Source organism: Lagenorhynchus albirostris, chromosome X (genome assembly GCF_949774975.1).
Source record: "Lagenorhynchus albirostris chromosome X, mLagAlb1.1, whole genome shotgun sequence".
Classification (NCBI taxonomy): Eukaryota; Metazoa; Chordata; class Mammalia; order Artiodactyla; family Delphinidae; genus Lagenorhynchus; species Lagenorhynchus albirostris.
Genome location: NC_083116.1, coordinates 15,873,103 through 15,886,143, shown reverse-complemented (window position 1 = coordinate 15,886,143; position 13,041 = coordinate 15,873,103). Strand labels below are relative to the sequence as shown.

The 13,041-nt window shown below is 45.7% G+C and overlaps 1 protein-coding gene across 1 annotated transcript; it reads left to right on the top strand.

Moving 5' to 3' along the window:
• The first annotated feature begins 505 nt into the window (after window positions 1–505).
• Window positions 506–2,727, top strand: SMIM10 (small integral membrane protein 10). The gene has a single exon (XM_060137164.1). It carries the CDS (start codon window positions 701–703, stop codon window positions 932–934), a length of 234 nt encoding a protein of 77 aa, XP_059993147.1. The 5' UTR covers window positions 506–700; the 3' UTR covers window positions 935–2,727.
• Window positions 2,728–13,041: the final 10,314 nt, after the last annotated feature.

Sequence of the window (13,041 nt, the reverse complement as noted above, 5' to 3'; positions counted from 1 at the left end):
TTTGCTTTCCATTGTTCTCATTGTGCTGCTGACAATCTCTAAAAACTTGTTTGTATAACTTTTCCCATTAGCAGAATACTACAGATGTAAAGCAAAAGCAAAAATAAGACGCTTTAAGGAGTAAAACAGAATGCACACATCTTAAAGTTAAATTAGTGGGTTTGGTGTATTTGTACTAGCTCACAATTGAGGATTGAAAAAATTCCTAAAGGGATTTGAGGGAACAGGAAACGCGTTCACGCTTCGAAGCTGCTCAAGATCGTGCTTATGAAGGAACATTTCTAACGTTTTGAGCAAGTTTCGTTTTGCTTCCGTTAAAATTTAAAAATTAAAAAAAAAAAAAAGACCACCGGGGTCAGGAAGCTATGTCTCCCGGGTGCACTGCAAGCCCCTCCCCCTCCCCCTGCTCCCCCTCCCCCCGGCTCCCCCCCCCCACCTTCCCCTCCTCTCCGTCCCGGGGCTCCCGATCCCTGGCGCCCAGCCCGACCCCGCCCCGCGCGGCCCCGAGGCAACTTAGCCCGGCGGCCCGGCGGGGCACCAGGGACCGCGGTGGCCCGAGCGCAACCAGAGGAGGAGGAGGGTGCCCTCCGTGCAGCGCAGCTTGCATCTGCGGCCGCGCGATCCACCTCCCTCGCCGATTCCCCCGCGTGCGTCCCTCTGTCCGCGGAGCCGGCGGGAGGCCCCGGGCTCTGGCCGCTGTATGGGAGGCCAAACCAGACCGATGGCGGCGGCGGCGGCGGCGGCCCTGTCGGGCCTGGCGGTGCGGCTGTCTCGCTCGGCCGCGGCCCGCGGCTCGTACGGCGCCTTCTGCAAAGGGCTCACGCGCACGCTGATCACCTTCTTCGACCTGGCCTGGCGGCTGCGCGTGAACTTCCCCTACTTCTACGTCGTGGCTTCAGTGATTCTCAACGTGCGCCTGCAGGTACATATTTAGAGCAACTAACTCTGTGGCATTGGGGGGTGCCCAGCAGGATGGCTGACCTCCACCCACCAGTTCAGCCGCCCTAGAGCGAAGCGACCAGCTCGCCTCGCGCACACAGACTTGCCGGCCTGTCTTGCCAATTGCCTCGTCTTTTCATATAAATGCGCCGCTAGAAGTCATTTGCAGAAAGCCTGCAGTGTAACCAAAAAAGCCTAAGATATAATGAAAAGTTGAATCTCAAGGAAATAGCTAATTCAAAGAACAGAACCTAAAAATCTGAAAATCCTCAGAAATATTTGAGAAGTTCTTGCATCCATAAAACAAAAGACAGCACCGAAGGCAGGGAAATGACAATAAGCACAGGATGCCCTAAGGGGGGAAAAAGGAAAAGTTACCAACAACTTAAAAAAAGATAAACTGTACAAGAGTGGTCCAAATAGGAGGCAAGTCCTCCAAATTAGAAAAAGAAATGAATAGACTTCCAACTGAATGGAATCGATTCTAGGCGACAGAAATTTATCGCATGATCGGGAAGGCATACATTTCTTCATCCTAAAAGAAACAACAACGGCAAACAGAACCTACTGGGAAAAACAAACATTTCAAACTGTACAAGGAGAGCATGCTTCACATATGAAGCAACCTCAGACGTGGCCTGTTTTTCAACCGTTGCCTGGAGTGTGAGAAAGGGAATCTGAACACCGGCACGTGGATCCAGCCTCTGCAGTCACAGAAAATCCAATCATAGAGTTCAACTTTGCTATTCAGTGAACAGTGTTTAAATAATCATTACAATGGAAATATTAGTTATGCTTTTTCATTTTTAGAGTAAATCACTAGGCAAACCAGGGGAGACTTAATTATAGTTATAGAACAGAGTGGGAATGTAAACCAACTTTGGCAAGTACAGGCAACAAGTTGGCAGGCAGAGAGGAGGAAGTGGAACAGTGGTGTTATTCTCCTAAACTAGGAAGTCCAGATACTGTCTCTAGTTGAAAGAATAAGATAGATTTAGGGGTTAGATTTTTAAAGTGAACAAGGTAACCAACAGAAGAATTAAAAATAGTGATATATGGAGGGGGGGAGGAAAACCAAGGGGACAGCAGGAAGTCAGCAGAAAATGCCTCATGTCATCAAGTTAAGAAATAGTAAGAAAAGCATATTATTAGGAAAAATGGAGTTAACCTCTAAACAGACATGTAAAAGCTTTTGCCTCTGGGTTGGGAAAGCAAAAGTTGAGAAGGGTGGGTGGGGATTTACTGCTTTTCATTATATGTCCTTTTGTACTGGTTGATTTTTCTAAATCCTTTATATGCATGTATTACTTTGATTAAAAGTTAAAACTTATTAAAAATGAATTTACTGCAATTAGAAGGAAATCTGGGGGAAGGGGGGTTGGGGAGTGGTACGTGAGTCCAGGTAGATTCTGCCCTCCTATCTTTCTGCAATAGTGGATGCATATCCTAAAATGTTCCTGAATGATCGCATGAAATATGATTTCCTTGCTTTCCAAGCAAGCCATAAGACCATAAGGAAATGCCTCATGAAATGGCCAGTAATCTTCAGGTGGCCCAGAGCTTCCTTACTCTATGTAACTTTTCACGAGCTAACGTCTGCAATGTCATAGTTAAAGTAAAAACAAAAAGTGTGATTTAATTTTTCAAAACTGAAAAATTTAAAAACTGAAAACTTGGACAAGTACCCCGTGATGTTTAGACAAGGTTCTTACGTTTTAATATTGATCATAATGGCAAGACAGAGGAAATAAGCTAAATATACAACGGGAGCTTGGCTAAATAGAAATAGTCCGTCTATGTAATGGGATACTATGTAGCTATTAAAAATAAGGAATTATATTTTATCCATGTGTACTAGATGTTAAGTCACCTCACCAATGACTCAAGTGATTGAGCCAGAGAGAAATATACATATATATTATATAATATACATTTATAGACTCCACCTAGTTATAGAGAAATAATAATACTTGCAAACACTATTGCACACTTACCATAAGCCATGCAAGGTCCTCAGCACTTTATATACATCATTGCATTTAATCCTCACAACAACTCAGAGATGAGTGACTGTCATTACCCCCAATGTTCAGGAGAGGAGACAAACATGGAAAAGGATAGTGGCAGAGTGATGAAATACTGCCAACAATATTATTCTTCCTACTAATGTGAGACATTCATTGCTATGATTCGTTTTTTTCTTAGCTTTTTTTTTTTTTTTATTTTCTTGCGGTACGCGGGCCTCTCACTGTTGCGGCCTCTCCCGTTGCGGAGCACAGGCTCCGGACGCGCAGGCTCAGCGGCCATGGCTCACGGGCCCAGCCGCTGCGCGGCATGTGGAATCCTCCCGGACTGGGGCACGAACCCATGTCCCCTGCATTGGCAGGTGGACTCTCAACCACTGCGCCACCAGGGAAGCCCTTTCTTTGCATTTTTAAATTGAAGTATAATTGACGCACAACGTTTTATTAGTTTCAGGTGTACAACATAGTGATTCAATATTTTTATACGTTACCAAAGGATCACCCCTGTTATGGTTAATTGTTAATTGTATTTTTATTATTTGAATTGTGAGGCCTCCTTTTTAAAACTTTAGTGTAAAAGTCACTATCCAAGTGGGTGGCATGGATGCTGGAACTTTGGGAACACAGGGCTAGGCACTCCATTCCTGCACCCTCGGGTTAGCACTCCCAAGTACAAGTACATGTACCACTGCACACGAATGGAGGATCAGATGGAACTCATAGTCATTCAGGATTTGAATTCTACCCAAAGAAATTAGTTTCTTGGTTTTTGGTTTTTGGCTTTTTTTGCTGCACCTCGAGGCATGCGGGATCTTAGTTCCCCGACCAGGGAATGTACCCATGGCCCCTGCAGTGGAAGTGTGGAGTCTTAACCACTGGACTACCAGGGAAGTCCCTCTTTCTTTCTTTCTTTCTTTTTTAAAATTTATTTATTTATTTATTTTTTATTTTTGGCTGCCCTGGGTCTTCGTTGCTGTGCACGGGTTTTTCTCTAGTTGCGGCGAGCGGGGGCTACTCTTCGTTGCGGTATGCGGGCTTATCATTGCGCAGGCTTCTCTTATTGAGGAGCACGGGCTCTAGGCACGCAGGCTTCAGTAGTTGTGGCACGTGGGCTCAGTAGTTGTGGCTCGTGGGCTTAGTTGCTCCGTGGCTTGTGGGATCTTCCCAGACCAGGGCTCGAACCCATGTCCCCTGCATTGGCAGGCGTATTCTTAACCACTGCGCCACCAGGGAAGCCCCCTCTTTCTTTTTTTAAATTGAAGTAGAGTTGATTTACAATGTTTCAGGTGTACAGCCAAGGGATTCCGTTATACATATACACATATAGGGAATTCCCTGGCTTTCTCTGTCTGTCTCTCTTTGTCTGACTTATCTCACTTAGTATGATAATTTCTAGGTCCATCCATGTTGCTGCAAATGACATTTCATTTTTTATGGCTGAGTAGTATTCCATTGTCTATACACACCACATCTTTATCTATTCATCTGTCAGTAGACACATAGGTTGCTTCCATATCTTGCCTATTGTACATAGTGCTGCTATGAACATTGGGGTGCATGTACTTTTTTGAATTATGGCTTTCTCTGGATATATGTGCAAGAGTGGGATTGAGGGATCATATGGTAACTCTACTTTTAGTTTTTTAAGGAACCTCCATACTGTTCTCCATAGTGGTTGTATCAATTTACATTCCCACCAATGGTGTAGGAGGGTTCCCTTTTCTCCACACCCTCTCCAGCACTTGTTACTTGTAGACATTTTTATGATGGCCATTCTGATTGGTGAAAAAAATTCCTTTTCTACCTTGACTCCATCATTTCCCTCTTCCTTTCCCCCAGGTCCTCTCCAGATAGGTCCAAACTTCCAACTTTACAGGCACAGATTCAGGTTCCAGGTCCTGAACTTTCCTCAGGCTGGACTACAGCCTGTGCTTTCTGTTGTGACCCTTGACCCCCTTCCTGGGACGCAGTTCCGTAACTGCCTTCAGACTGGTTCTGGTCACCTCAATGACTACTGGTGATGACTCCCTTCTCCAGCAATTCAGAGACTATCTCTAGAATCCTGAGCCCCAGTATAGGGATGGGAGTGTTTAGAGACTGGGAAACATTCTGTCTTCCATGACTTACCACAAGTCCCCACCTTGGGTAGTTTTACTGCAAATCTAAGAGCTTCGCTTCAAATCCTTCCCGAAAAATGCTTGGGAAGCTAGAGGTCAAGTTCATAAGCTAAATTTTGTTGAACCAAAGAATCCGAGTGATTCTGGGCAAGGTAACCAAAGTCTTAAAAAGTGGAGGCTCTAGAACAAGCAAGGATACCCAATTTGGGGGGCCTTTGCTGGGTGCTGCTGTCCTTCCGTCACTTGGATTTCTACAGCAAGCACTCCTGTGGTCTGGAGAAGCGAATCTCTGATTTTCAGCAGTTCCCCAAAGGAGGGGATGTTAGGTAGACAGAAAAGTAATACAGACAGCATGTACAAACACCCTTCTTCCATTCATATGATTCTAAACGTGCTCCCTCCTGGCATAATTTAATTACTCCACGTACCACCAAGAACTACCCAGAGAGAAACAACACATACAAACACTTCCAGCTATCACAGTCGGAGATGAGGTCATGGGGCCTCTGATTATAGTTCAAGTTCTCCCCGTGATGTCTCTTCTTTCTCTAGCGCCACCATTATCCCAACTTAATATTGTTATTCTACAATTCCATGACCTAAATGGTGAATTCACCACGACCGCCACTCTATCCGATTTACAATACTAAAGGAGAGGTGAGAGAGTTTTTAAAAAAGACAACCAGCCAGGCAGTACAGGTAGAAGGTAAGTCTTCGTGTTTGCACATAGCCATGAGGTGGTCCTGGTATTTATGACTTCTCTGTCAATTCCACGCTCCTTTTGCCTTACCTACTGGGGGGCGCAGTTTCGCTCCTGAGGAGTCTGAGCCTTGGTGGGCTTTGTAGGGTTGCAGTAGTCTGGCATGCAAGCCCTCAGGATTGTCATATAAGAAGGCACCTTAGGGGATCCGAGTCTCATTCGTATTCCTCCCTGTCACTCTACAGCATGAACACCACAACCACCTGCTTTGAGTGGTTCCAGGAGCTAAGAGTGACTTCACATTTCATGCAACCACTGTTTTGTCCCAGACTAGAAGTGTTTCTTCTAGGGAACGAAAACCTCTAAACCAGCAGAGATCAGAGTTGCAGGGACACAAAGTAAAACTGTTGCAGATGGGTCAGGTGTAATTACGAGAGGCACCACCTTTGTTTCTGCCCCTCTGTTCCCAAACTTGCAAATCTTGGCAATGGGAGAAACAGCACCATATACTGGTTGCTGGTTCGTAGTGGATATTACATCCTAGCAGGCTGCGCTGTGATTCTCCTATCAGGGCTTACCACAAGCTCCGTACAGCAAGCATACTGATTCACCCTAAACATTTTGGGCACCACTGGATCTTCTAGGTGATAAGAGCCAAGGGGCAAACCTACTAGCATGGTAGCCCACACCAGCTAGCTAGAGAGCCTGTTTTAGCTGTGGATCCATTAGTCTGGGTGTGGTAGGAATAACACCTACTTTTTCAAGTCTTGGATGGTGGCCAAAATCTCTGCACTTCCCATAAGGATAAGCTATCGCATTTTACTTCCTCTGTTGATAAGGAGGGTGATTTGCCCCTCCTTACCCTCATATCCCTTTCTCCAGGGGCCAGGTAGCCACTGTGGCAGTATACAGGAGACAGGTGCCTGTCTCTGCCTGGAAATTTCCGGCAGTCAGGACGCTCGCTGTTCCAGCAGGATGAGCAGAGGCCATGATATAGTGGATGTGGAAGCAAAGGATGGGGGCGACCTCCCACTCGCTGCCTTCTCTCTGCATCCCTCAGAAGGTGCAGAAGATGACTTCAGTGGTTTCCTTGATGGCATGTGTTGGAGCACAGAGGTTAGAGGAAGCAACAGAAGGTCAGGGTAGCCCTGACAGCTGCCAGCCCAAAACACTCCATCTGGAGAGGAGATTAGGGACTTGGTTTGGTGGGTTCTAAACGGAGGCCCAAATGTCCCTGTCTGAGAGGGTCCTCGGCTATGTCAGGGGAGACGGGATGCCTTGAGGCTGGACATCAACCACGATAACAAAACGTACACACTCTAAGCAACGTGCAGATACTACCTGACACTAAGTGTACCTGGGAACTGGTAGAATAATCCCGGCGAAGGGGCATCAGGGTCTCCCTGAGCCTCCTGAGTAGCAGCCTCAGGGAAGAGCCCCATTTTCCCCAACCTCCTTAAGCACTCCCTCCACTCTGCACTAGGTACTACTGCAGGGGTGTTCTGGGTCCCTTGGCACTAGCACTGCCTTAAAGGCAGTTTTCAATTAGTCTTTGAAAGGTTTGGGGCTGTCCTGCTTTCCCTTGCAAGTTGCCAAGGTCAACGGCTACGGGGGCTTTTGTAGCCAAAATTGGGGTCCGGCTGCTCACTGCTCAAAAGCCAATAAAGGGTCAAGGTTGGTGGGAAGGAAAGTTTGCTTTATTTTGGAGGCCGGCAACCGGGGGTGGGGAGGGGAGACTCCCGTCCAAAGGGTGACTTCCCCCCGCCTCACTGACAACCAGTGGGCAAGAGGTTTTGGCTCATGGGCCCAGCCGCTCCACGGCATGTGGGATCCTCCCGGACCAGGGCACGAACCCGTGTCCCCTGCATCGGCAGGCGGACCCTCAACCACTGCGCCACCAGGGAAGCCCGGGCAAGAGCTTTTATAGACGGAGGGAGGGGGCTACATACAGAAACAGCACAGTCAGCTCTGACAGTCATCTGGAAATTGGTCATGCAGTGGTCTGATCAGTGTCATTTTGATTGTTTTAAGTATAGTTAATCTTCAGTTCCAGGGTCGGGTTTGTCCCCTTTTCCTTGAGGCCAATTCTCGGAATTGTGGCAGCTTACGTCATGGCTACAGCCTGGTCATCATGTAGTTAACTTCTTCCACCTGGTGGGAGTTTCAGTATCTACAAGACAGCTCACAGGATACGGCTCAGAATATTATCTGTAGCCCTTCAAGAAGAGCTAAAGGTCCTTGACTTCACTTAATGACTAACTTATTATTATTTGGTCTCTGTTTTCCTTTGTTCCTGCGTTTTCTCATTTCTCTGATTAAACTTATTCTTTGGCTAAAGTTTTTCCACAGATAAAAGGCAGGTGGCGGACATGGTGAGGAAGAACCATGGGGTCCTGCTCCGTGTCACCTTGCAGGGAAGGCCAAAGGGAAGGTTCACAGTGTTACAACAGATTCACCTGACCATCCTCTATTCTAAGGACTCTGGGTGTGTGTAATTAATAATTCGTGCCTGGGAACTGCACATGAGCTATTCCTCTATCTGTTAGGCTAGTGTGGTGACTCAAATGCAAGGCACCTCTCTTGGCCAGACCCAAGAATCTTTTTGGTTTTACAGATCAACTAAGGCCTTGGTGGACTGTCTGTAGATTTAATTCCTGGGAACTACAAGGTTAATTATCCATAGCCAGAGATCTCTCCATGTGTATTAGTCCACTCAGGCTGCCATAACAAAATACCACAGACTGGGTGGCTTAACCCGCAGACATTTATTTTCTCACAGTGCTGGAGAATGGAAGTCCAAGGTCAAGATGCCAGCAGGGTTGGTTTCTGGTGAGATGTCTTCCTGGCTTGCAGATGGCCACCTTCTCTTTGTGCCCTCACATGACCTTTCTTTTATGCATTTGTAGAGAGAGAGATCTAGTGTCTCTTCCTCTTCTTATAAGGACTCCCATCCTCAGAATAGGGACCCACCCTTATGACCTCATTTAACCTTAATTACCTCCTTAAAGACCCTCTCTCCAAATATAGTCACATTGGGAGTTAGGGCTTCAACATATGAATGGGGGGGGCACAATTCAGTCCACAACAACCTTTCAGATGATCTCCAGATGTCTGTTACGGTAATAATATCCACTTGCTACTGATGTTAACTGCGACCACCTAGACTCACCTATACCTGGCTCCCTCCAACATGCTACAAATCAGAGAGCGCATTTCAATGGCACCTACTTCTCAATGGCATCCTCCATCTTGAGAGAATAGCCAGCAGAAGTGCTTTTGAAAGCTTTGATGCTTCCCTCACCCACTAATTTCTCGAGGTAAGGGTTACAGGACAGACACTTTAATTTCTTTGGAGGGGCAAAGTTAGAGAGTGAATGGGTAGATGCTCATAAGATCAAATAAGGTACTCTTGTGTTCAGAAGTTTTGAATTTCTTCCCCTACATTATGCCGGTGGGCTTCTAGCCACTCAATGCCATATGTCACAGGCTAGCATCTGGTCCAGGTTTGCATTAGACAACCGAGAAAACAGAATCACAGCCTGCTGCCTGAGCTCACCACTGTGAATAAAATTCATGAATGCCTACCACTCATTCTATTTAACTCTATTCCTTGGCTGACACTGCATCTCACTTGCCATCCCTGGATAATATACCTTAAGTCAATTTAGAAGGATGACAACACCTTTGGATGGTAACTATTATCCTCTCCATGAGGTGGCCCTCCCCCTCTACACACAAACACACAGGGCCCATGGAATAGAACAGACAGCAATTATTGAGTCGTATCATGAAAATGACCATTTAATCCTTCTCAACAGATTAGAAATGACCCCATCTTTGCACTATAAGCATTTTGTCTTTTCAACTTCCGGAGGAAGGAGAGTTAACAAGCAGTTGACTTCAGTAGTCCTTTCCCCCCACAAAGATTAGTGCAAGCTAATCAGGGTTCTATCATTCCCTTTGTCAGCGAATGAAAAAAAAAAGGGAATATGATCCAATCAGGACCAGTGAAAGGTGAAAAGTGCACTCGGGTGCTTCTAAGAAGGGTTTCCTCTCTCCTAAGAAGTAAATGCACAGAGGGATGGTCCTTTGTTTTCCCTGTGGAAATTCTTAGATTTCGATGTGACCCCTGGGAACTGCTGTAACCACCTTGCCAAGAGCCTGACAAGCCAAATCATGGAGGATGACAGATCCAAGGGAATCACAAAGAAGTGGAACTGGAGCTCTGTGTCTGGAGCCTGCTATACCTCTGGGCTTCTCCCTTGATGACACAATATGATTCAATAATTGCTGTCTGTTCTATTCCATGGACCTTTGTGCTTGTGTGTAGAGGGGGAGGGGCCACCTCATGGAGAGGATAAAAGGAAGCTCTTACTAAGTGTGTAACAGGTATTTGAAAGGCACACGTGCCGTTTCCTCTGTGTGTGTATGTGTGTATCTGTGATGCTGTATCTTGCCCAATACAAATTATTAGAGTCACTGAAGTCGGGTATTAGCCATCACCCAAATTGTCACTGATTTATTGAAGGAGTTTAATGCAAATAAATTAGATGGTGAAACTGAGGCTGAGGAAGGGGAGGTGATTTGCCTAAGGTCACTTTGGAAGTTAGTAGCAGATACAAGACTAGAACCCTAGTATTGGCCTGGGAGAGTCTGAAACTCTTCAGATATTCTAGGATGCTACTGAAGAACAATAGGGATAACAGAAAAGGTTCTCTAAATGATAGAATTTCAAGAGGCACCTCTCTAAAAGGCCCATCATCAGATATATTTTTTAAACTATTCCTTCTCAAAGAATATATCAACAGAGGGGTGGCTTGGGAAAACCAGTTGTCTCAGCCTGACATACACTTCTGCCCATCTCAGGATTCAGGATCTGGTACTGTGGGCAGAGTCGTTGGCTTCTTGGCCACAGTAGGCTCTATGGGAAAGGTACTGCTGCCCCCTCACCTCTCCCTTTCCAATCTAGACTTCACCTTCCCTCAGTTCTCTTCTTCTTAGGTCGGAGACCTGGCCTGTGAGAAATACACAAAAACAGCCCAGGAACTGCTTGGTCCAAGGCACTGGTTCATGACACTCACTTGACTGACTAACGGTTTCATTTCAAGGCTCAAATTCACTCAGTAATCCTTCAACTTCTCCGCCTGTGCACGCACAGACTAAAACCAAGCCATAGACTGCCACCTAGGGGTTATTTATAGCGGAGGAAAAACGGTTCAAATATTTGCTCTGTGCTCACACTTGAGCAAGTCATTTTCCCTACAGGGATGTTAATCTCCTTGCCTATAAAACGAGGGTGTTGTCCTAGATCAGTAGTTCCTAAATTCAACTCCACAAAAATTTGTATACCTTTAGTCATTCATAGTTAGAGGCACTCACCAGAATTATCTATACGATCTTTGAAAAAATATATATGCTCGTGCTTCACCCCTAGATATTCTGGTTTAGTAGGTGTGGAGCAAGCAGAGTCAAGGCCTGGACATGTGCATAAAACAAAAACAATCCGGGCTTCCTTGGTGGCGCAGTGGTTGAGAGTCCGCCTGCCGATGCAGGGGACACGGGTTCGTGCCCCGGTCTGGGAAGATCCCACATGCCGCGGAGCGGCTGGGCCCGTGAGCCATGGCCGCTGGGCCTGCGCGTCCGGAGCCTGTGCTCCGCAACGAGAGAGGCCACAACAGTGAGAGGTCCGCGTACTGCAAAACAAAACAGAACAAAACAAAAAAAAATCAATCCATCGGTGCTTCCAAAGACCCCGTGTAAGGAATCTGTGATGTAGACGTAATAAGGTGCTCCTCCAACAATGGTAAACAGGTTTTCTCACTCTAGGGCTCTGAAAGCCTTTAATAGTCTAATGTACGTTGTGGATTTCCAAGAGACGTTAATATTATGCAACATCCTCCAAAGTGTCTGACCATAGAACCAACACCTTCTAACGGTCCAGGCACACCAGCATTTCCCAGATCAGTTAGGAAAACCCTAGATTAGGTGTCTTAGTCAGCTCATGTTGTAAAAACATAATACCATGGAGTGGATAGCTTAAGCTACAGTAATCGATTTCTCACAGCTCTGGAGGCTGATAAGTCCAAGATCAAGGTGCCAGCAGATGACTGCCTTCCCCCTGTGCTCTCGCATGGCCTTTCTTCTATGTGTGTGGGCAGGAAGAGGTCTCGCTCTCTTTTTTCCTCTTCTTACAAGGCCACTGATCCTATTGGATTAGGACTCCACCCTCATGACCTCACTCTTTTAAATGTAATTATCTCCAAAACTCCCTATCTTCAAATACAATCACGTTGGAGTTAGGGCTTCAACAGATTAATTTGGGGGTGGGGGGGTGGGGTTACCCAAGTCAGGCTACAGAACTAGAAGATAGCCAAGGCCACTCTGAGTCTATATTCTAAGTATTACTGTGATGACCAACACTTTGGGGGGTGTTGTCCCTTTTATTAACACTGGAACCAAAACAAGAACCAATATTCTGAACCTGCTCGGAACGCTAATTCATATCGCATTGCCACTTCTAACCCAAATGGTGCCAAGCCACGCCTTATTTATCATCATGTCAACATAAATAATCAATAAACAATCTATAACAGGAATAGAAAGAGAAAAGAGTTTTATTTGAACCAAACCGAGGACTATAGCCTAGGGAACAGCTTATCACTAACTCTGAGAAGCTGCTCTGGAGAAGCATGGTTTTCATCACAGTTTTATATCTTTTCAGAACAAAGAACAACCATCAAACACAAACATGACAGGGGTACATTCCTTCAAGATTTCAAAAGGGACAGATTAGCACATATGCAGTGAGTCAGCATGACCTTGGTATCTGGGAAGGGAACCTTATCTTTAAAGGAGTACTAGCATGAATGAAGCAACTGACAAAGGATTAATCTCCAAAATTTACAAGCAGCTCATGCAGCTCAATATCAAAACAACAAATAACCCAATCCAAAAATGGGCAGAAGACCTAAATAGACATTTCTCCAAAGAAGATATACAGATTGCCAACAAACACATGAAAGAATGCTCAACATCAGTAATCATTAGAGAAATGCAAATCAAAACTACGATGAGATATCATCTCACACCGGTCAGAATGGCCATCATCAAAAAAATCTACAAACAATAAATGCTGGAGAGGGTGTGGAGAAAAGGGAGCCCCCTTGCACTGTTGGTGGGAATGTAAATTGATACAGCCACTATGGAGAACAGTATGGAGGTTCCTTAAAAAACTAAAAATAGAACTACCATAAGACCCAGC

Coding starts and splice junctions, on each gene's coding strand:
- SMIM10 (XM_060137164.1), top strand. CDS start 701: ATGGGAGGCCAAACCAGACCGATGGCGGCGGCGGCGGCGGCGGCCCTG.